General features: G+C 46.1%; 2 protein-coding genes across 2 annotated transcripts in view; one reads left to right on the top strand and one right to left on the bottom strand.

Moving 5' to 3' along the window:
* Positions 1 to 4,869: 4,869 nt before the first annotated feature.
* Positions 4,870 to 5,730, bottom strand: LOC136628817 (periaxin-like). The gene has a single exon (XM_066604911.1). It carries the CDS (start codon positions 5,728 to 5,730, stop codon positions 4,870 to 4,872), a length of 861 nt encoding a protein of 286 aa, XP_066461008.1.
* A 350-nt stretch (positions 5,731 to 6,080) lies between these two features.
* Positions 6,081 to 21,016, top strand: part of TCTN1 (tectonic family member 1) — a 61,011-nt gene continuing 46,075 nt past the window's right edge. The window contains exons 1-4 of the mRNA XM_066603255.1: positions 6,081 to 6,471; positions 8,750 to 8,870; positions 16,000 to 16,127; positions 19,548 to 19,702. Coding sequence (XP_066459352.1) covers positions 6,123 to 6,471; positions 8,750 to 8,870; positions 16,000 to 16,127; positions 19,548 to 19,702 — 753 coding nt within the window. The 5' untranslated portion in view covers positions 6,081 to 6,122. The remainder of the gene's footprint in view (positions 6,472 to 8,749; positions 8,871 to 15,999; positions 16,128 to 19,547; positions 19,703 to 21,016) is intronic.

Raw genomic sequence — 21,016 nt, 5'->3', positions numbered from 1 at the left:
AAATAGCACCGACACTAGAATAAAGGTAACCTGTTATTTATGCTGCATGGTGAATAGTGTGTCCCCGGGATAAATGGAGTGGCGGTTGAACATGTCTCATCATTCATCGGTATGGAACTGCCAGAGATGGCCAAATGCTGTACTCAGCATCTCTTCAGCAGCACAATAGAGATGAATGGAGCAGCAGCATGCATGATCATTTGCCACTCCCTTCATACAGGGAACCCAGGACCTCATCTTGCAATTGGTGGCGATCCAAACAGTCAGACTCCTACTGTTCAGATAGTTATCCCATATCCTGACCGAACAGTTAATGTCTCCCACTCGCACACCACATCCTCGTCTCACATTCTCTCTGTTGGTGTCCCCCAAGGCTCTGGTGTCCCCCCTACTCTCTCTTCTCCATCTACAGCTCTGGCCTAGTTTGTAGAATCACATGGCTTTCAATACCACTTTTATGCCAATGACATTCAAATCTACCTCTTTGAACCAGATGTTACCTCTCTTCTATCCAAAATCCCTAAGTGTCTATCAGCCATATCCTTGATCCTCTCTTTCTGCTTCCTAAAATTTAACATGGAGAAAGCTGAACTCATCCGTTTTCCCCCACCAGCCTTATCAATCACTACTTTCATTGTTTTCAGAAGTCCACTATCTCGGTGTAACATTAGACTTTGCCCTCTCCTTCAACTGCACATATAAGCCTTTGCCGCCTCCAGCTCAAAAGATCTCTTGGATAGATGTTTCCTCAATCCCGAGTCAACAAAAATGCTAGTACTTGCTCTCATCATCTCCCATGAAGGCTACTACAACACTACCTGGAAAAGCTTTAGAAGAAGCCTGCAAACCCACCTCTTCTGAAAGCCTACTGACAGCACAAGATGAGCACCTTCTGCCTACTGTCTCCTTCCTTTGTACACTGTAAGCCCTTGCAGGCAGGATCTTATCTCCCTTAATATCGTTTCATTAGTTATTTAGTAGAAGCTTATTGTTTCTGTCATTGTATACATGTTATATGGTTATATATGTAGTAGTGTGTATAGTTAATCTCTAATTAAACCCCCCATTTTTCATTTATCCAACGCCCTGGAATTAAAGTGGTAGTCCTGTTACTAGATAACACTCCTGCTTTAGTGCCCCCTGTGTTCTAATAAGAAGAGGAGCACTATTTGTGGTCCACTGCTGCAGCCTTGCTGCAGTCCCAGTGTTTTATTGTGACAGATGATGTCACCAGAAAGCAGGTGACCGCTGCAGCCTGTCAGAGGCTGTAACATCACTACTCGTTCTCCTGCCATCAGCGCTCACGTCCTGAGTGCCATGATGCCAGGAGTTCAGGAATGTGATGCTGCAGCCTCAAATTGGCTGCAGCAGTCATCTGGCTTTTGGGTCACCACGAGGCTGTAGCCCTGAACCACAGCAGCAGGGAACAGATCCGGACAAGTTCTTATTTCAGCATGGGGGCACTAAAGGTAACATCTTATCCAGTAACCAGACAATTTCTTTAATAGCACTTTAAAATAAATGAAGGAAGTCAAGGAGAGCGCCAAACACTTTTCCAGATGCTTGTTGGTAAATTATATCAACTCACCTGGTGCCAGACATGACACCCTAGGGTGAGCATGTCAGCACCTAGTGTCCAGGCAGGCATATAGCATTTTTCTTTCACAAGAGATCCACCGAGTTGTATTACAATGGAGAGCTGCAGGTGTCACCCAAAAAATCCGAGCCTCCTAAGAGGTCGGATCACACAGAGATAAAGAAAAGGAAAAAAATAGGGCTCCTGCGCTACTTTATATGGAACAGGGACCGATTCTTTTTTTAAAAGAATTGCAGCGGTCAGTAATAATTAATAATAAAAACATTTATTTAACATTACAATCTAAGGTCACAGCCTTATATAAAGAGTATATAAATACTTGCAGTACAAAATATGCGACGCGTTTCGACGTGCTAGACGTCTTTCTCAAGCATACATGAATACCAATCAAGCCGGGTATATATAGCACAATAGTTAATTACATACCTTTCCCTGAAAGGTCACCGGAGTTGTGCATAGTTCCGGTGTGCGGCGCCATCTTGGGCCATGAATGATGACGTTATCACCTGCTATTCTATGGGGCTCCTCTCTGGGAGCCGACGTACAAGGTTTCGTCACATGACTCCTAATGCGGAGCTGCGCTGTATAGATGACACGCAGCGCTGCGTTCCATATAGAGGTGATTGGCCGGGGGCGGCATCCAAGAACCGTACCACGTGACAGCTCACTCACAACTTAAAGCCGTGTCACGTGACTCATATACGGAAGCCTACTGTGTGATAGAAGACTTCCTTTATATACCGATTAGGGAGCTAACCTCAAAATGTAACAAACGGCTATTTTTGATAAACCAATATATTGCAGAACTATTAAAGATATGAAGGACCGCTATGACAGATGTTTTTTACATGTAAATGGCTATTAATTCTACCGTTGTACTGATAAATTGATTTGAATTAATATTTTCCTTAGTGCAATGATTACGGCTATATTTGGCATAATGGTAGGAATAATGGGGAGGGGAGGGGGAAGAAAACTCAATAGGGGAGGGGAAGAAAGGGGGGGGGGGGAGGGGGGAAAAAAAAGGGGGGTTCCTTTAAAATTATTCTCAGGTCAGTAACGAATTTTATATTTATATGTATTTATATTTTATAGTGATATATTTGTTTATGAGAATAATTTTAAAGGAACCCCCCTTTTTTTCCCCCTCCCCCCCCCCTTTCTTCCCCTCCCCTATTGAGTTTTCTTCCCCCTCCCCTCCCCATTATTCCTACCATTATGCCAAATATAGCCGTAATCATTGCACTAAGGAAAATATTAATTCAAATCAATTTATCAGTACAACGGTAGAATTAATAGCCATTTACATGTAAAAAACATCTGTCATAGCAGTCCTTCATATCTTTAATAGTTCTGCAATATATTGGTTTATCAAAAATAGCCGTTTGTTACATTTTGAAGTTAGCTCCCTAATCGGTATATAAAGGAAGTCTTCTATCACACAGTAGGCTTCCGTATATGAGTCACGTGACACGGCTTTAATTTGTGAGTGAGCTGTCACGTGGTACGGTTCTTGGATGCCGCCCCCGGCCAATCACCTCTATATGGAACGCAGCGCTGCGTGTCATCTATACAGCGCAGCTCCGCATTAGGAGTCATGTGACGAAACCTTGTACGTCGGCTCCCAGAGAGGAGCCCCATAGAATAGCAGGTGATGACGTCATCATTCATGGCCCAAGATGGCGCCGCACACCGGAACTATGCACAACTCCGGTGACCTTTCAGGGAAAGGTATGTAATTAACTATTGTGCTATATATACCCGGCTTGATTGGTATTCATGTATGCTTGAGAAAGACGTCTAGCACGTCGAAACGCGTCGCATATTTTGTACTGCAAGTATTTATATACTCTTTATATAAGGCTGTGACCTTAGATTGTAATGTTAAATAAATGTTTTTATTATTAATTATTACTGACCGCTGCAATTCTTTTTAAAAAAGAATCGGTCCCTGTTCCATATAAAGTAGCGCAGGAGCCCTATTTTTTTCCTTTACTTTAAAATAAATAAATATTTAATTAATTATATTGGGGATAACTTCTAATTATGGCCCAAACACTTTCAATTGAACACAAGCTTGACAAATCATGATAATTCACATTTTTTTCATCAAAGACTGGGACACTTGAACATATCATGACATGATTTACTGCTTTTACGAATTTAGTTTACTATTTAATTATTCAATTCACTGAAATGTCATACGATGTTGCATCTAAGGTGAAGAAATGGGAGAACTGGGACTGGAATAGGTGCATCTCTGTGGCAGGGCCTGTAAGAGGGCATCTGTAGGAAGCTTCTCTGTGATGGGGGCATCTGTAGGAAGCTTCTCTGTGATGGGGGCATCTGTAGGCAGGTTCTCTGGGAGGGCATCTGTAGGCAGGTTCTCTGGGATGGGGGGCATCTGGAAGCTGGTTCTCTGGGATGGGGGCATCTGTAGGCAGGATTTCTGGGATAGGGGCATCTGGAAGCTGGTTTTTAGGGATGAGGGTATCTGGAAGCAGGTACTCTGGGATGGGGGCATCTGGAAGCTTGTTTTCTGGGATAGGGGCATCTGGAAGCAGGTACTCTGGGATGGGGGGCATCTGTAGGCAGGTTGTCTGGGATGGGAGCATCTGGAAGCAGATACACTGGGATAGGCGGCAGCTGTAGGCAGGTTCTCCGAGATAAGGGGGCAACTTAGGTAGGTTGTCTGGGATGGGGGCATCTAAAAGCTGGTTCTCTGGGATGTGGACATCTGAAAGCTGGTTATCTAGGATGGGGGCATCTGAAAGCTGGTTCTCTGGGATGGGGGCATCTGAAAGCTGGTTCTCTGGGATGGGGGCATCTGAAAGCTGGTTCTCTGGGATGGGGGCATCTGAAAGCTGGTTCTCTGGGATAGGGGCATCTGGAAGCAGGTTCTCTGGGATGGGGGCATCTGGAAGCAGGTTCTCTGGGATGGGGGCATCTGGAAGCAGGTTCTCTGGGATGGGGGCATCTGGAAGCAGGTTCTCTGGGATGGGGGCATCTGGAAGCAGGTTCTCTGGGATGGGGGCATCTGGAAGCAGGTCCTCTGGGATGGGGGCATCTGGAAGCAGGTCCTCTGGGATGGGGGTATCTGTAGCCAAGTACTCTGGGATGGGGACATCTGAAAGCAGGTACTCTGGGATGGGAGGCATCTGGAAGCAGGTACTCTGAGATGGGGGGCATCTAGAAGCAGGTACTCTGGGATCAGGGGCATCTGGAAGCAGGTACTCTGGGATCGGGGGCATCTGGAAGCAGGTACTCTGGGATCAGGGGCATCTGGAAGCAGGTACTCTGGGATCAGGGGCATCTGGAAGCAGGTTCTCTGGGATCTGGGGCATCTGGAAGCAGGTACTCTGGGATCTGGGGCATCTGGAAGCAGGTACTCTGGGATCTGGGGCATCTGGAAGCAGGTACTCTGGGATGGGAGGCATCTGAAAGCAGGTACTCTGGGATGGGAGGCATCTGAAAGCAGGTACTCTGGGATCTGGGGCATCTGGAAGGAGGTACTCTGGGATCTGGGGCATCTGGAAGCAGGTACTCTGGGATGGGAGGCATCTGAAAGCAGGTACTCTGGGATGGGGACATCTGGAAGCAGGTACTCGGGGGGAGGGCATCTTTAAACAGGTTCTCTGGGATGGAGGGCATTTGGAAGCAGGTACTCTAGGATGGGGGGCATCTGTAGGCAGGTTCTCTCGGATGGGGGCATCTGGAAGCTGGTTCTCTGGGATAGGGGCATTTGGAAGCAGGTACTCTAGGATGGGGGGCATCTGGAAGCAGGTTCTCTGGGATAGGGGCATCTGGAAGCAGGTTCTCTGGGATAGGGGAATCTGGAAGCAGGTTCTCTGGGATAGGGGCATCTGGAAGCAGGTTCTCTGGGATGGGGCATCTGGAAGCAGGTTCTCTGGGATGGGGCCATCTGGAAGCAGGTTCTCTGGGATGGGGGCATCTGGAAGCAGGTTCTCTGGGATGGGGGCATCTGGAAGCAGGTACTCTGGGATGGGGGCATCTGTAGGTAGCTTCTCTGCGATTAGGGCATCTGGAAGCTTGTCCTCTGGAATGGGGGCATCTTGAAGCAGATTCTCGGGGGGGGGGGCATCTGTAAGCAGGTTCTCTGGGATGGCGGGCATTTGGAATCTGGTACTTTAGGATGGGGGACATCTATAGGCAGGTCCTCTGGAATAGGGGCATCTGAAAGCTGGTTCTCTGGAGGAGGGGGGGGGGCATCTGGATGCAGGTTTTCTGGAATGGGGGCTTCTGTAAGCTGGTTCTCTGGGGGGGGGGGGGGGGATCTGGAAGCAGGTAACTGGGGTTTTCTTAGCAGGTGATGCATGAGGTCCGCTTAAGAACAACCGCAGAGAAGCTGGAGGCCGCCACACGGTGGCGCACGTTACAGCTGCAGTCAGGACTTATTAGTTACAGTATTTGCTAAGACGATCCTCAGCCGGAAGATGTTTGTCGTCACTTCCTGGAGCCGGACAAGCTCCTCGTTGTTTATAGCAACGCTGCTGCGGCGGCCGCCATGCCCGTGTGTACCCGCTTTGCGGTGCTGCTGGCAGTGGCCGCGGTGTGCAGGGTGGCAGCGGTTGGCACGGAAGGACCTGATGTTACTGGGCATTTATTTGCGGATAATATAACGGAGGCTGGCGGGCTGCTGGACGATGGCACCGGGCAGGGGAATGCAGGAGCCGCCACTTCCGAGCCTCTACCCGGGGAGTACACAGGCTCACCCCCCGTAGCCGGGACTCCACCTGTGTCCTCGGAGCCACCAGTAGGACCGGGCACGACGGCTGGACCCCCAGCGACCACAGAAGCCCCCGTCTCCACGGAGCTCCCCCAGTTCCGCTCCATCCCTCCTCTCGTCATCCCCGGTGAGCAGCCCGACTACATGCTCTGTACAGCGGTGTAGTCGGCGCACACAGACCGCTCCCAGGAGGAGCCACACTGAGGGTTTCCCTCGGTCACTCTTCCATGTTCCATTAGAAGCAGTGTTTGCAGGACAGCTGCGCCCCGGCAGCCGCTGCTGGGAGGAATCTGTGGGGGATTGAATGTGTAATGGAGTTGGTGTCCCCCAACGTTGTGAATGGCTGAGGGCTTCACCTAAAACCACCTGGCTGTTAGCAGAGCACCTAATTCATCAGCAAGCTGCAAGGACTGGCATCACTGGCGCAGGGACCCCTACGTGCCACCGTTCCCTTACAGATCTCTCCAGCATGAAGTTGAGCTGCTTCTACACAGAATGATTATCGTCCGGATTCCTGCGATCCAGCAAAAATCTGAATGATAAATCGTTCATTGTAAATGCATACAGAAAACCGAACAACGGATCGTTCCGTGTAAACCGCAATAGCTCACTTATGACCGACCTGCTTCCTGCGAATGGCGGCGGATAGACTGGAATGATCCCCGTCCCGCTCAGCCTCCATTCACTAGTGATGCTCGTTCCGGTGTAAAGGCACAGGAAGGATTATCGCTGGGACGAGCCGTTAGGCACCTGCACCCGACGGGTCGTCCCATGTAAGAGTACCCTTACATGCCATACAACTGTAGTAAATAGTGGTGCTACTAGAGGGAGGCTCTGAGGGGACGTTCTCACAGGGTGGGTGCCGCAGCATTTCCAGTAGCTGAGAAGCAGATGACCTTTAAACCAATCTTATATATGCTGCAGAAACCATCTGCACACAGTTAGCTCTGTATGTGACCTGCGGTGCAGATTTTAAAGTGAATATGTCATCAGAACATAACCCGTTTCATACATCAGGTTTTTATGTTAGAATTTTAAAAAAAATTCTTAATGTCACTATAGCTTTAAAAAAGTCCTAAAATTCAGCATTTTTCACCCTGACCACAGGGCCTAATAATAGTCTGACACTTCCTGTTTTGCAGAGAGAACTTTTCAGCAGTCATCTCATTATCATCACAGGCAGGATCACACTTAGATGTAACATCTATATCTGTGTTTCCCTGAAAATAAGGCCCTGTCTTATATTTATTTTTGCCCCAAAAGAGGGACGGCATCTTATTTTTGGGGAGTGGGTTATACTCACCTGGCCCACGGCATCTGAGTCCTTCGTGCCGGTCGCCGGCGCTGCGGCAGGCGGCCTTGTCCTCAGCGCTGACATATTACTCTTTTTCTGGTGACAGGGTTTTGAATACCTCGCCTCCAGCAAGCGAATGCTGTGATTGGATCACGAGCGCTGTTGCTCAGAGCTCACTGAATGGCTGTGAATGATCGAGCACCGGCTCTGATTGGCTCAGCCAGCGGTGCTCTTTATCCAGTCACAGCACTTGCTTGCTGGAGGCGGGGTCTTCAAAGCCCCGTTATCACAAAGAGAGTGATATGTCGATGCTGAGGACTGCCTCAGCACCAGCGCGAGAGACTCGGGCACCGCTGGCTAGGTGAGTATTGCTGTATTTTGTTTTTTTTATGTTGTAGAACTAGGGCTTATTTTTGGGGGAAGGGCTTTTATTTCAAGACTATATCCCCCTCCCCTCCACCCCCCAAAACAAATCAGGGTAGGGCTTTTTTTCAGGAAAGCACAGTAGATAACACAGAATCCACTATTCACAGTACACAGTGGCGTTATACACAATGACCTCTGCACAGGTCGCAAAACTAGCCTACGGGAGGGAGACCCCTAGGGGTCAGCACTTTACAGTGATCATTCTTGGTACTTCTGCGTGTTCTCACAATGGCTTATAAGCTCGAGTTGTTTGAAAAGTTAGTGACCATTTAAGCTGGGTCTCCTTGCTTTGGCAGCTGCCCCTGCCGTATCCCTGCCCATCCACGGTAGCCAATGGCCACACGATTTAGTAGGTAATAGTGTAGGATGGCCAAGGTTTCATCCACATGTGGCTGCCACAGCATGACAGTATCCCAGTCTTATAAGTAAAAAGAATCTGTCAGCTTGTCTAATAATCATTTTTAAAATAAACATGTTGTAGATGGGGCACCTATTAAAGGACCATGTCTCTGAATGAAAAAAAAAAAGGGGGGGGGGTGTTCCATTCACTGACAGCAAGCAGAAATATTGAATCCCATGGGAGTGAAGCAAAGTGCTTTAGAAAGTTGTACAGCTTTTTATCTTTATTAAACAAAACCCATTAAGCAGTTTCTATACATTTATGTTTGTACTTTGTTTTCCCCAGTTGGCAGCCTGTGTGTCTGTGACCTGCTGGTGGCCGAGTGCGATGTTAACTGCTGCTGTGATGCCGACTGCAGCGCTGCTGATTTTAGCGTCTTTTCTGAATGCTCCATTCCTGTTGTAACGTAAGTAGAATCTATATTGTCTCCTCCTTCTGTCCTGAGCCGTCTGGCTGCAGCGTGCATATCACTCTAGATTGGTATTTATCGGGATGAATATAATACTGTTGGTAAATTTTTCGTAATAAAATATATATTTTTGAAGTCTGCCTTTTGTGTCACCGTGAATTAGGCTCTGCTCAGAGCCTCCGCTGCTGAATTCCATTAAAGTCCTGGATTAAACAGTGCGGCATACTGTGCTTTGTCCAGGAGAATGCTGGACAGCATGCCATAAACTAAGTGAGGTCCATTTGGTGGTGTTCGTTTCCATCATAACATGGATCCATGCAGCCAGGGTCACATAGCAGAGCAGGAAAACAGAAACCACAATGCCCTAGAATGGACCCATGCTGCAATCCTTTGTTCCAGTATAAAAGTATTGTGCATGGACTGTAGCAGAAGGGTTAAATGACCTGGTGCCATCCTCTTCCCTATTTGCCTGCCAATCTGCCTGTTCCTTGGGCCTCTCTTCATACATTCAAGATGGCTCAGGCAATTCTTAGACTGGTGGTGCATCTACCATGAGCAGTGCTGGCCCATCAGAGCAGTCAGACAGTGCATGCTGCTTCCCGACAACTCGTAGTGTGCATCGAGTAGTGACAGGAGCGAGCACCGTGGCCATGTTGGACATATCCGGAGGAGCAATTAGGAGTCTCTCTTCCTTCTAATCTGCTGTCCACTGCCTGTTAAGTGATGCCCATGCGTAGTATCAGAGATAACAGGATGGAGAACAGGAAGTGGAGAAGGGAGATTACTCATGCTGCCCATAGAAGCCTGTGGAGAGGAAAGAGCAAAAGGGAGAGACTCTCACAGACACTACAGCAGTTAACTGAAAATTAGAGATGGAGCCTGCAGAGGCGAAAACTAATATAAATGCGGGATACAAGTCATATAATGGCCAGAAATAGTGTTATTACTCATCTTCACACATGGAAGCTTGTTCTGAAGAGTCTTCTGAAAATTCGAGTATGCTTGTTAGTTGACTATTGATTGTTAATTCCCTTGTAGTTTGTACAAGTGTAGCCAACAATTTTAAAGTCCCAGATAGCCCATTTGAATGGGTTTTCCAGAAGCACAGTTGTTGTCTTTTTCCTGTCATGGCTATGCAACTTTTTATTCATTTCTTACAAAAATAATGTGCTTACCAATAGATAATCATAAAAAAATTGTCTCATGGTTTCCTTTCACTAATGCCTCATGTCCACTGGACAAATAGAATTAGGAAATCCGCGTGGGTATCCCGCACGCGTTTTCTACAGCCATAGGGATGCATTGGAAACCCGCAGGTAAGTAAATACCTGCGGATGTCAATTTTCCCTGCTGCGCAGATCGCACGTGCGGGAAAACACCCGCAGCATGCTCCATTTTCTGCGGGTCTTCCGCAGTCTTCCATAGAAGCCAATGGACACCGTCCGTATTCGCGGTACACCCGCAGCTGAATTTCTGCTCTCCAGCGCGGGAGAGCAGGATTAAAAAAACAAAAAAAAATGCACAGCGCATGCGTGCGGCACGCTTCTAGCGTGCCGAGCACATCCGCCGGGCCGAAGAAAGAAGATCCGGCCACGACGGAGGGAAGATCCGCTGCATCCGGACAGGTAAGAAAAATCCTTTTTCAGGCCTCATGTTCGCGGGAAAGGAGGGACCCGCTGCAGGATTCTGCATGGAAAATCCGCGCGGGCCCGAATTTCCTAGTGGACATGAGGCCTCAATCTCACATTCAAAGGGAATATATCATTCATGCGAGGAGCAACATGCAGGGCTGCATTTCGGGCTCCGAGGTCTCACTATTAAGCCACAATAGTGGCAAGAGTGAGACCCCCCCCCCTCACTGTCAGCATAAAGATCGTTCTCCTCCGCCACAGCTGCAGCAGCTGTGGCAGAGAAGAACGATGTTAGCCCATTGAATTCAATGGAGCCGGCAATACAGCCGGCTCCATTGAAAGCAATGGGCTGCCGGCGAGCGCGGGATGAATTTTCGGGAAGGGCTTAAAAATATAAGCCCTTCCCTGAAAAAGAAACATTTTAGCGCAAAACAAAAAAAGGAATAAAAATAAACGTACCTCTCCGCCACTGCTGTGACCCAGATGTATCCATCACCCCCGCTAGTTAAAAGAATTCCCTGCTGCTACATCTGCCACATCTGTGGCAGATGCAGCAAAAGGAATTCTTCAGTTCTCAACTGCAGCTGTCACACATGACAGCTGCGGTAGAGAATCCTGCTGCCGGCATCCTGTCAATGGCTTTTCAGGGAAGGGCTTCATAAGCCCTTCCCTGAAAAGCCATTTAAATTAGTGCAAAAAATAAAAATAAACAATTCTCACCTCCCTTCAGTTGCCGGGGCTCAGCCGCGACTTCTAGCGCTGTCCCAGGCTCTGTAGTTCTAAACTATCAGCAGACGGGGATTTAAAATCCCCAGCTGCTGATAGCTCAGCAGCGCTACAGAGCCGGGGACAGCGGCAGAAGTCCCCGCTGAGCCCCGGCAGCTGTTAGTGGCTTTGCAGGGAAGGGCTTCATAATAGTAAAAAAAAAAAAAGGTACTCACCTCCCTTCAGCTGCCGGGGCACAGCCTCGTCTTCTCCTGCTGTCCCCTGCACTGTGTTGCTGAACTGCTGATCTATCACCAGCCGGGGATTTTAAATCCCCGCCTGCTGAAAGAGCTGAATGTGATTGGCTGAGGTGCTCAGCCAATCACAAGCAGCTCTCACCTGTCATTCATTCGGGAAGAGCTGCCTGTGATTGGCTGAACACCTCAGCCAATCACATTCAGCTCTTTCAGCAGGCGGGGATTTTAAATCCCCAGCTGGTGATAGATCAGCAGTTCAGCACCACAGTGCAGGGGACAGCAGGAGAAGACACGGCTGTGCCTCAGCAGCTGAAGGCAGGTGAGTATCTATTTTTTTTTTTTTTTTTAAATCACTTTTAATTCATTTCCAGGGAATGGCTTGTATGTAAAGCCCTTCCCTGAAAAAGAATTCAGGTGTGCCAGCGGACCATTGTCTTCAATGGAGTCGCCCGCAGCAGCAGCGGCTCCACTGAAGAGTTTGCCTGCATTTTTATTCTTTTTTACACTAAAATCTTTCTTTTTCAGTGAAGGGCTTATATGTAAAGTCCTTCCCTGAAAAGGAATGCAGGGAGCCAGCAGGCCATTGTTTTCAATGGAGCCGCCAGCAGCAGCCGTGGCTCCATTGAAAACAATGCGTGCATTCCCTATGGTGCACGCATGTCCTATCTTTGCAGGCACGCACCTGCAAAGTACGGACATGTGCACACACCATAGGGAATGCAGTGTTGTAAATACAAGCGTGTTTTTGTGCGTGCGTATGCACGCACCAAAACACGCTCTTCTGAACGCACCCTTAAGGATGATTTTCAGGTAAGGGCTTATATTTTTAAGCCCTTCCCGATAATTCATCCCGCGCTCGCCGGCAGCCCATTGCTTTCAATCGAGCCGGCTGTATTGCCGGCTCCATTGAATTCAATGGTCTGTGCTCGTTTAATCGAGACGAGTACCGCATGGTGCTCGTCTCGAGTAACGAGCATCTCGAGCACCCTAATACTCGAACGAGCATCAAGCTCGGACGAGTATGCTCGCTCATCTCTAGTCACAATCTATATTTGAAAAATCCTGAAATTCAGCATTTTTCATACTGACCACAAAGCCTAATAATAGGCTGATACTTCCTGTTCTGCAGCGAAAGCTTTTCAGCAGTCATCTCGCTAACACCACAGATAGGATTAGGCCTCATGTCCACAGGCAAGGCGGATTCTGCATGTGGGAGCCCACAGCGGAATCTGACCCTGACCACGGTCGAGGACAGTGCTTACCTGTACGGGTCTTCACTGCGGATGGGTGCGGAAGCATTGGCGCACATGTGCAGTAGAGTGTTTTTTAAATTTTTTTTAAAATCTGCTTTCCTGCGGAATCCGAGGCCCGTCTGCACGGGTCAGCGAACATGCCTAGAACAGACTTCCATACAAGTCATTGGGTCCCCCCCTGATCATTCAGTGTATATGGCTGCATGATCTGAACACCAAATGATAATTAGTTCAGATTGTGCAGGCATGAAAGTCAGAGGACAAGCAGTCTTTCATCTATAAACGACTGCCTGCTTACTGTGAATGAAGGCGGGCGTCAGAACGATCTCCGGCGCGCTCCACCTCCATTCACTGTGTAAAAGCACAGGAGCGATTCACTGGGTCCCCCGGGTGAAGCAGCCCTTTGGGTGGTTTATCCTTTATTTCCATTGGACAGATTGCTATGCATGCGAGGGCAACCTTCATTATACAGTACTATATGGGCTGTACAGTCCATCACATCAAAGAAAAGCAGGTCCTGTTCTACCCTTATGTCACATCTCTGTTTTACACGCCATCAGTGTTTTAGAAAGAAAGCTTCTCTAAAGCCACAAGGTGGCAGTCAAATCATTTACCTTTCTTCTAGGCATCTGCTGCATACATACATCTGTATCTACAGTTAGACATGTATTAATCCAGTGTCAATAGACCCTGAATGTCGCTGGCTCATCACATATGCTGAATTGATGAAGTCAGAGAGAAGTTTCTAAAATTCACCAGTAAGGACTGCAGAACTTTAGGGAGAAGGCCAAAAGTAAAATAAAAAATCCACAACTATAAAGTTCTGCTTCTTATCTTGGGAAATTCTGCATAGACAAATGTTAATGTTCACGTGAAAAGATCTAGGGCTAGTAAGTTGTAAATGGAATGGGGCAAATATGATCATATAATTAAAACATTTACGTTGTCAAAATAAAGCTATGATTGATAAAGTAACATGGATATTTGATATTGATTTTTCTTTAGCACAATAACAAAGCATTGATGAGCTCAACCTACTGATTACAGATTGAGGAGCAAAACAAATGTACCTTTTGTGGTTTAAACTTTCAACTTAACAAACAACTTAAACACTGAAATGCCACATTAAAAAGTCCTACGGGAGGGACTTTTCTGTCTGGTAAAACGCTGGACAAGATGATGGGAACCAATCAGATCCCCGTATTCAGTGGAGTCTATCGGTGTCGTACGGTTCTGTCATAAAAGGGAACTGTTCAGTCAAGGGATTCCATTTTTCTACACCCATATCGCAGCAGGAAAACTAAACCCCCATTGTACTATACACTTACTGATACAAGGGTACAAGTGCAGACACAAATGTCAGTTTCCAGCAGTATACAGAAAAAACAAAATTCCATATGGGAGAGATAGCACTGGTGTAAAGTACTAATGCACAGCTACTCATACACCTACCGTTCATGAGACGGGTGGCTGCTTACGATTCTATATACTTGCATAAGGCTTATGTAAGATGCTAATTGCACTATTACATGTAATGCACATTGCTGGCTTACAGTCTATTGACCCTGTCCATACTATTAGATCAGATAGGCTATCCCACACTTTTTGCGTGTACCAAAAGGCACCTTGTGCCTCCCAAATATCACAAAGTAAAACGGTCTCCTGCAAAAATGATAAACGTTAGTTGATATTTTCTCAAGCTCGCAACCCGCATCAAGGGTCTCATTGATTTGGAAGTCCCTAAATAACTTTACAAGTAATTCACAGAAAGTTAAATAAAATCACAGAAAAGACCACACTTAAGGTTCAATATAAACGTGTTAACTGGACAATGAGCAGGCCATGAATGAGGCTGATTGCATTGTTTATGCCACTGAACAATATTGGTTCTTGGCAGCATATCTCCTTGTGTGAATGGGGTATATGCTGCCAAGAACGATTTAAAGGGCATTCGGAAGGGAGCTTGTCTCACTTTTTATTGAGTGCGAGGAAAACCCTTAATTATAGCCACTGGTTCATCATATGGCCACTACAGTAAATTCCAATGCTGTGCAGGCCGGGTGTTACTTCCAGGCAGCACAGCAATAGAGTTTACTGTAGTGGTCATATGATCGATCAGTGGCTGGGTTTGGAGCTTTTCTTCTTCTTTGATAATATGCTGAATAGATGTCCTTGCCCCCCCCAAAGAAAAAAATACGTCCAAGTGAATGGATTCAATTTTCCTGCTCCATCATAGAAGCAGGAAACAGAATGCTTGAGAAAGATGGATCCATCCTATGACTGAACCAAACGGCACAAAACTGTCCCTATTGACTCTCATGGGATCCTTTTGGCTTCAGTTATGCCCTTAGGCATTTTATAGGATGAAGAAGAACTGCATGCAGTGCTATTTTGCCCTATATTTTAATGGAATTCAGTGATGGAGGCCCCAACCCTGATGGGAATGAAGCCTAAAACCGTACTTACACACATAAATAAATTACCTGAACGTGCTGCGGATTAAGTTGGCTCTATACAAATTTATAGCAAGATTTATTTTTTTATGTGCTGCAGATGACTAGCACTAATCAACAAGATCGGTGCTTGACTGCCTGACCTTCACACAGGCTGATTCAGACTCTAATAGGGGACGACCCATTGTTCATCCCCCATAGCATATCATCATTCCCAACAGCATATCCCCTGTTCATTGGCAGATGTGGCAACAACAACGATGATTCCTATGTGCTACACAAAATATATGATTAACCGATGTGCAAGTGTTTCCTCATTCACTGAGTAATTGGCACAACTTCCCCTTGGCTCATTATTGGGCAAACAAATTTTCCAAGCAACATTCTTGCCTGCTTGGACCAAAAAAAAGTCCTTTAGGTTGTTCTGAGTTTTAATGCACCTGTACTCCCATAGGTTTTTTTTCACAAGGGGCACATGCTTTAAAGAAGACATTGCTGCTCCCCGATGTTGCGCTTAAATACGGTCTGAAGTAGACCCTCTTTTAGTTATTCTATCCTGTAGCATGAAGGGGTATTCCAGGACTAAATAAAAAAAAAAAGCAACTATTAGCAGAACATAAGAAAATAAGACCAATTACTCACTTGCTAATCTCCCACCGCTCCAGCGCCTCTACTCCATTGGACCCTCTGCCGGATTTAGTTTGCATGTGAACAACTGGTACAATATTATTGCTCCTCTGCGGTTGTCTTTATGAAGTATATGAGAACGTTGACTTTTTCATATTTTTTCTCTAAACTATTGTAACTTTTCATTTTTGTTTGTACAGTGGTGACAGCCAACAATGCAACCGTGAAGCTGTTCTCTATTCAATCAGTACTTCAAAGGTTCCTCAAAGAGTAACACACACAGTGGAAGTAGTGAACCCAAATATTTTCTGCATCCAAGCTACAAATTGTGAGTATTGCTAAAATCATAAAGATTTTACAGAAATTGTAACCTATCCATTCACATAGCAAGTAGCATCTGACATCCCGGAACCAGAAAGCAGTTAAGAGCTGATTGTTTTGGTTTCGCCAATTCTAGTTGTAAAAAGCAAAATGAAGATTAGAGGGGATGGCTGGGGCTTTTACTATTGATGGCCTATCCTGAGAATTGGTCATCAATAGTTGATTGGCAGGGGTCTGCTGCTTAGGATCCCTGCTGATCAGCTAATCTCTGTTTTACTCCGTTAGGCCATTGATTTCTATTTCTAAGCCTCTCTAGAAGAAGTGTGCACATTTTCTTTCCCCCCCAAGGAATCTGCTAGCATTCCACTGACAATGCATGTGATTGGGGTGTTTAAAAGGGTTGCCTGGTTTAAAATGTGCTTTTTAACCCCCTAACAGTATAGCACTACATTTATATCCTGCAGCATCGGGGTATGTATGAAGGGAGATGGTGCGGCGATCCCCCTCCATACAACGCAGGCGCTGGCTGTTTCTTAAAATCAACACCTGGCGGCAACCCACGCGGCTCATCGGAGCAGTTAAATTCCTTAAATTAAATTCTGACAGCGGTATTTAAATGCCCCGACCGATGTTCTGGGGTCCCATATGCCCCCCTTCCCCCTCCGGCGATGAGATCACAGGGAGCCATGCGGCTGTCATAGCAGCCGGGAGCTTTCTGAAAGGCCCCAGGGCTGTCATGGCAGAATGCCTATCAAGCCATGCCTGTGGGGTAGCTTGATAGAATGCCTGCCCGATCGCCGTATGATCAAGGAGTCCCAAGTTGTTGTCCCTTGTGCGGACTAAGAAAAAAAGTAAAAATAAGATCAATAAAGTTTTTCTAATTATTAAAAAAAAGATAAAAAAAGAAGAAACCAACCCTTTGCCATATTTGTAAAGAAGAATCTAAATAATAAAACAAAAATATATATTTTGTATTGCTGCGTCCGTAAGGGTCTGATCTATCAAAGTAATGCATTATTTTTCCCCGCACGGTGAACGTCGTCAGAAATTTTTTTTTTTAAATGCCAGAAATGCGCTTCAAGAAAAATGCAATAAAAAATGAACAAAAAGTCGTATTTATGTATTCCAAAATGGTACCAACGCAAACTACAGGACGTCTGGCAAAAACCGAGCTCTCGCACAACCATGTCGATGGAAAAAGAAAGTATTGCGGTCAGAAGATGGCAGCAGAAAATAATTTTTAAAAATTAGATATCTTTAAAAAAAAAATAAAAGTAGTACAGCAAAAAAATTAAAAACTATATAAGTTTGCTATGGTTGCAATTGTACTGACCCATAGAATAAAGTTATCATGTCATTTTTGCAGTTTGTGTGCCGTAGAAACAAGAAGCATTAAAAGATGTCGGAATTTTGTTTTGTTTTTACATTTTACTCCACTTAGAATTTTTAAAAAGTTTTTCAGTACATTATATGGTAGACTAAATAGTACCATTGAAAAATACAACTCGTCCCGCAAAAAAAACACTCAGACATCTATGTCAATGTTTTGTTTGTTTTTTTTTAAAGGGGGGAGGAAAAAACTAAAAGTAGAGAAAAAAAAGGGTCACGTCCTTAAGAGGTTAAAATTAGAGGCAAATGGGTTAAAACAATAGGTACTTGCCTGTTTTCAGCCTTGTGAATTTCCCGGTCTCTGTTGGCGGCTGAAGTCGGGTGGCCACTGCATGCAAGTCAGAGGCCACAACATTGCTGTTCTGAATTCCTGGCATCCTAGCTCCCTGGATGTGAGTACATGCAGTGATTGGCTGTCTAGTAGCGCCTCTATGCAGTACAGTAAGGTATCACTGGTCCTGTACTGCTCTCCACATGCACCAGGATGAGCTGCTCCTTTGGACACCAGCTCAGGGCAACCCGGTTTTATTTTCCTGCTACATTGTGTGCTGTACAGGAGCCTAAAGAAGCCTCTGTCCTTTACATAGGAAGTGATTTAGGCTGGGTTCACACAGGGCGGATTTGCTGCGGTTTTGCCGCGGTTTTTCAGTTGCGGTTTTGCCGCTGAAGAACTGCTTCTGCGGCAAAACCGCTTCAAATGTTAATTTTGGCTTGCGGATTTTGCTGCAGATTTTCGTGCGGAAAAATCCGCAAGCTGTTTTTTCTGCAGCGCTTTTTACTTCTTGCCGCGCATTTGTCGCGGTTTTGGTGCGGTTTTGGCTGCGTCCATAGAGGTCTATGGACAAAAAAGCGCTGCGGAAAAGACCAAAGAATGAACATGCTGCATCTTTTAAAACCGCACCGCAGTTGCATTTCCGCACTGCGGCTATGCGGAAAAAATCCGTCCTGTGGGAACAGCTTTTTGGCAAATCTCATTTGTGCTGCATTGCACTGCAAACGCAGCGGTTTTGCCGCAGTGCGGATATGCAACGGCAATCCGCGGCAAATCCGCCCTGTGTGAACCCAGCCTTACTGCCTCCATCAGCTGTTTTTGACTGTTTAATGTTAGAACTTGCTGTAAGTTATCTACTTGATTTTTCTTTTTAAAGGCTTTTTCCAGGCAAATACTATCAGGATCCCTGGCGATCAGCTGATTTGCTTGGCCATCTGACAGCATAACAGGGCCAGACCTCATCGGGGTTGGAGCAGGAAGTCTAATATATGGCTTCACCCCTATTAAAATCACTGAGAGCGAAGCCGCCTATTACACTTCCAACTCCACAAAGGGGTCAGAGCCTTGAGTGTAATAGGCAGGATCGATCCCATTGATTTCAGCTGAAGCAAAGTCGCCAATTGGGCTTCCTGCTCCAACCCCTGATGATAAGGTATGGCCCTGCCGCACTGACAGCTGGCCAAGCGATCAGCCGTTTATCCTGAGCAGTAAATCGCCACCGATCAACTATTGTTGACCAATCCTGAGGTCTAATCCTACCATGATCATCATCTTGAGTTGCGCTGTGGGTTTCTTTGATCATTAGGTGCAGCACCCTCGGACCCGTTACTCGCTGCTCACCAGTGCCAGAGAGTGAAGAGAGTCCAGATCTATACTGGAACTATTTGGCCCAGTGCGTATCCTCACTGAATCTAGTAAATGTGTGGAGGATCAGGATCAGAACACCTTGTTGCCATTATAAGAAACCTTGTATATTCAGAATCGGCATATTCAGCCACTTGCATCCCAACATGAATAACTTTCAAGTCTGTGAAAACCTCTTTTCTTTTTGCCACCTAGAAAGTGTAATATCAACACATTGTAACTTTATTATTTTCAAGGTTTGTAAGGGAAAAAAGCCGCAGAACTTGGGCGCCAGCTTTGCAAAACAGTGGTTTTTGGGGTTTTGTAACTAATATGCAATGCTCTCTTGTCTGTAAAGGAATAATAATGGTAGTGGTAATTATGTTTTTATGACTTTTATATCTTTTACAATTCTTGCTACAGATCTGCCAGCATGGTCTTTCATAACCCCAAATGAACCAACAGAGGCAAGCTTTGAGGGTCTTCTCCAGGAATTTGGTGGAATGAACTTCAACAGTGAAAGTGATATGCGCAGCACAGTTGGCTCAGCTGAAGCCCGCATGGCATCCAGATATGAGGTAAATATTATTTTGATATCCCTTAAAGGGGTTGTCCCGCGCCGAAACGGGTTTTGTTTTTTTTCAATAGCCCCCCCCGTTCGGCGCGAGACAAACCCGATGCAGGCATAAAAAAAACAAACCGTCCAGTACTTACCCGAATCCCCGCGCTCCGGCGACTTCTGACTTACCTTGTGAAGATGGCCGCCGGGATCTTCACCCTCGGTGGACCACAGGTCTTCTGTGCGGTCCATTGCCGATTCCAGCCTCCTGATTGGCTGGAATCGGCACATGTGACGGGGCGGAGCTACGAGGAGCCGCTCTCCGGCACGAGCGGCCCCATTCAGAAGGGAGAAGACCGGACTGCGCAAGCGCGTCTAATCGGGTGATTAGACGCTGAAGATTAGACGACACCATGGAGACGGGGATGCCAGCAATGGAACAGGTAAGTGAATAACTTCTATATGGCTCATAATTAATGCACAATGTACATTACAAAGTGCATTAATATGGCCATACAGAAGTGTATACCCCCACTTTGTTTCGCGGGACAACCCCTTTAACATATTGGGTGCAGCACAGATTGAATGCTATTTTCCGACTATCTCCCTTTTTCAGCCCCTCCCCCACTCCCCTACATCTGAATGAAGCTTCTCACACAAGTAAAAAAATTTAAAATGGTGCCAAGCAATGCTCTGTGATAAAGGGATTTATATTATTTGGGCTTTTAGGTTCTATTCACATCATATTAATCCTCATATTCATAGTATTACATTCATGCAACAAAGGTAAAGGAGTGTCCTTTTGGCCTCTCAAACCATTATACCGTATTATACTATTCTATACAAAGGTATGAAGTAAAAAGATATATAAATGATATATAATACCTTTTTGTTTGATTTAAGGGTGCTCTTACAGAAGTTACAAGGCGCATGAATAATCGCTCAAATGAGCAAATATGGATGATTGTCTGCCAGTATGAAGACTGCATCCGACCGGGTACTGAGCCAGAAGTTGCTTAGTAGTCGTTCAGTTTCAGCTCACTGAAGCGGACCAACTAGTGAGCGACTTCTCGCTCGATGTAAACAGGCAACCCTTCATCTTTGAAGGATTGCCTGTTTGCAGTGAATAGAAGCGGGCACGTGCCGCCTACATTCACTGAACGACTCACTCCTGTGTGAATGGACAGGAGCCATAATCGTGACAGCAGTCGCCAGACAGTCGTCCCATCTAAAACCAACCTAAGCCTATTCGCAACGTATCCCACTATATAGCCATACATGGGGATACATCAAAACCTCCATCAGGAATATATGTCGGTAGATCCTCTGACAG

The sequence above is a fragment of the Eleutherodactylus coqui genome, chromosome 5, assembly GCF_035609145.1.
Source record: "Eleutherodactylus coqui strain aEleCoq1 chromosome 5, aEleCoq1.hap1, whole genome shotgun sequence".
NCBI classification, from domain to species: domain Eukaryota; kingdom Metazoa; phylum Chordata; class Amphibia; order Anura; family Eleutherodactylidae; genus Eleutherodactylus; species Eleutherodactylus coqui.
The sequence above is the reverse complement of the archived record's forward strand: the minus strand, read 5'-3'. Positions and strand labels throughout refer to the sequence as shown.

Excerpts from the sequence above, each read along its gene's own strand:
- LOC136628817 (XM_066604911.1), bottom strand. The coding sequence starts at position 5,730 with ATGCCCGCCATCCCAGAGAACCTGCTTACAGATGCCCCCCCCCCCGAG.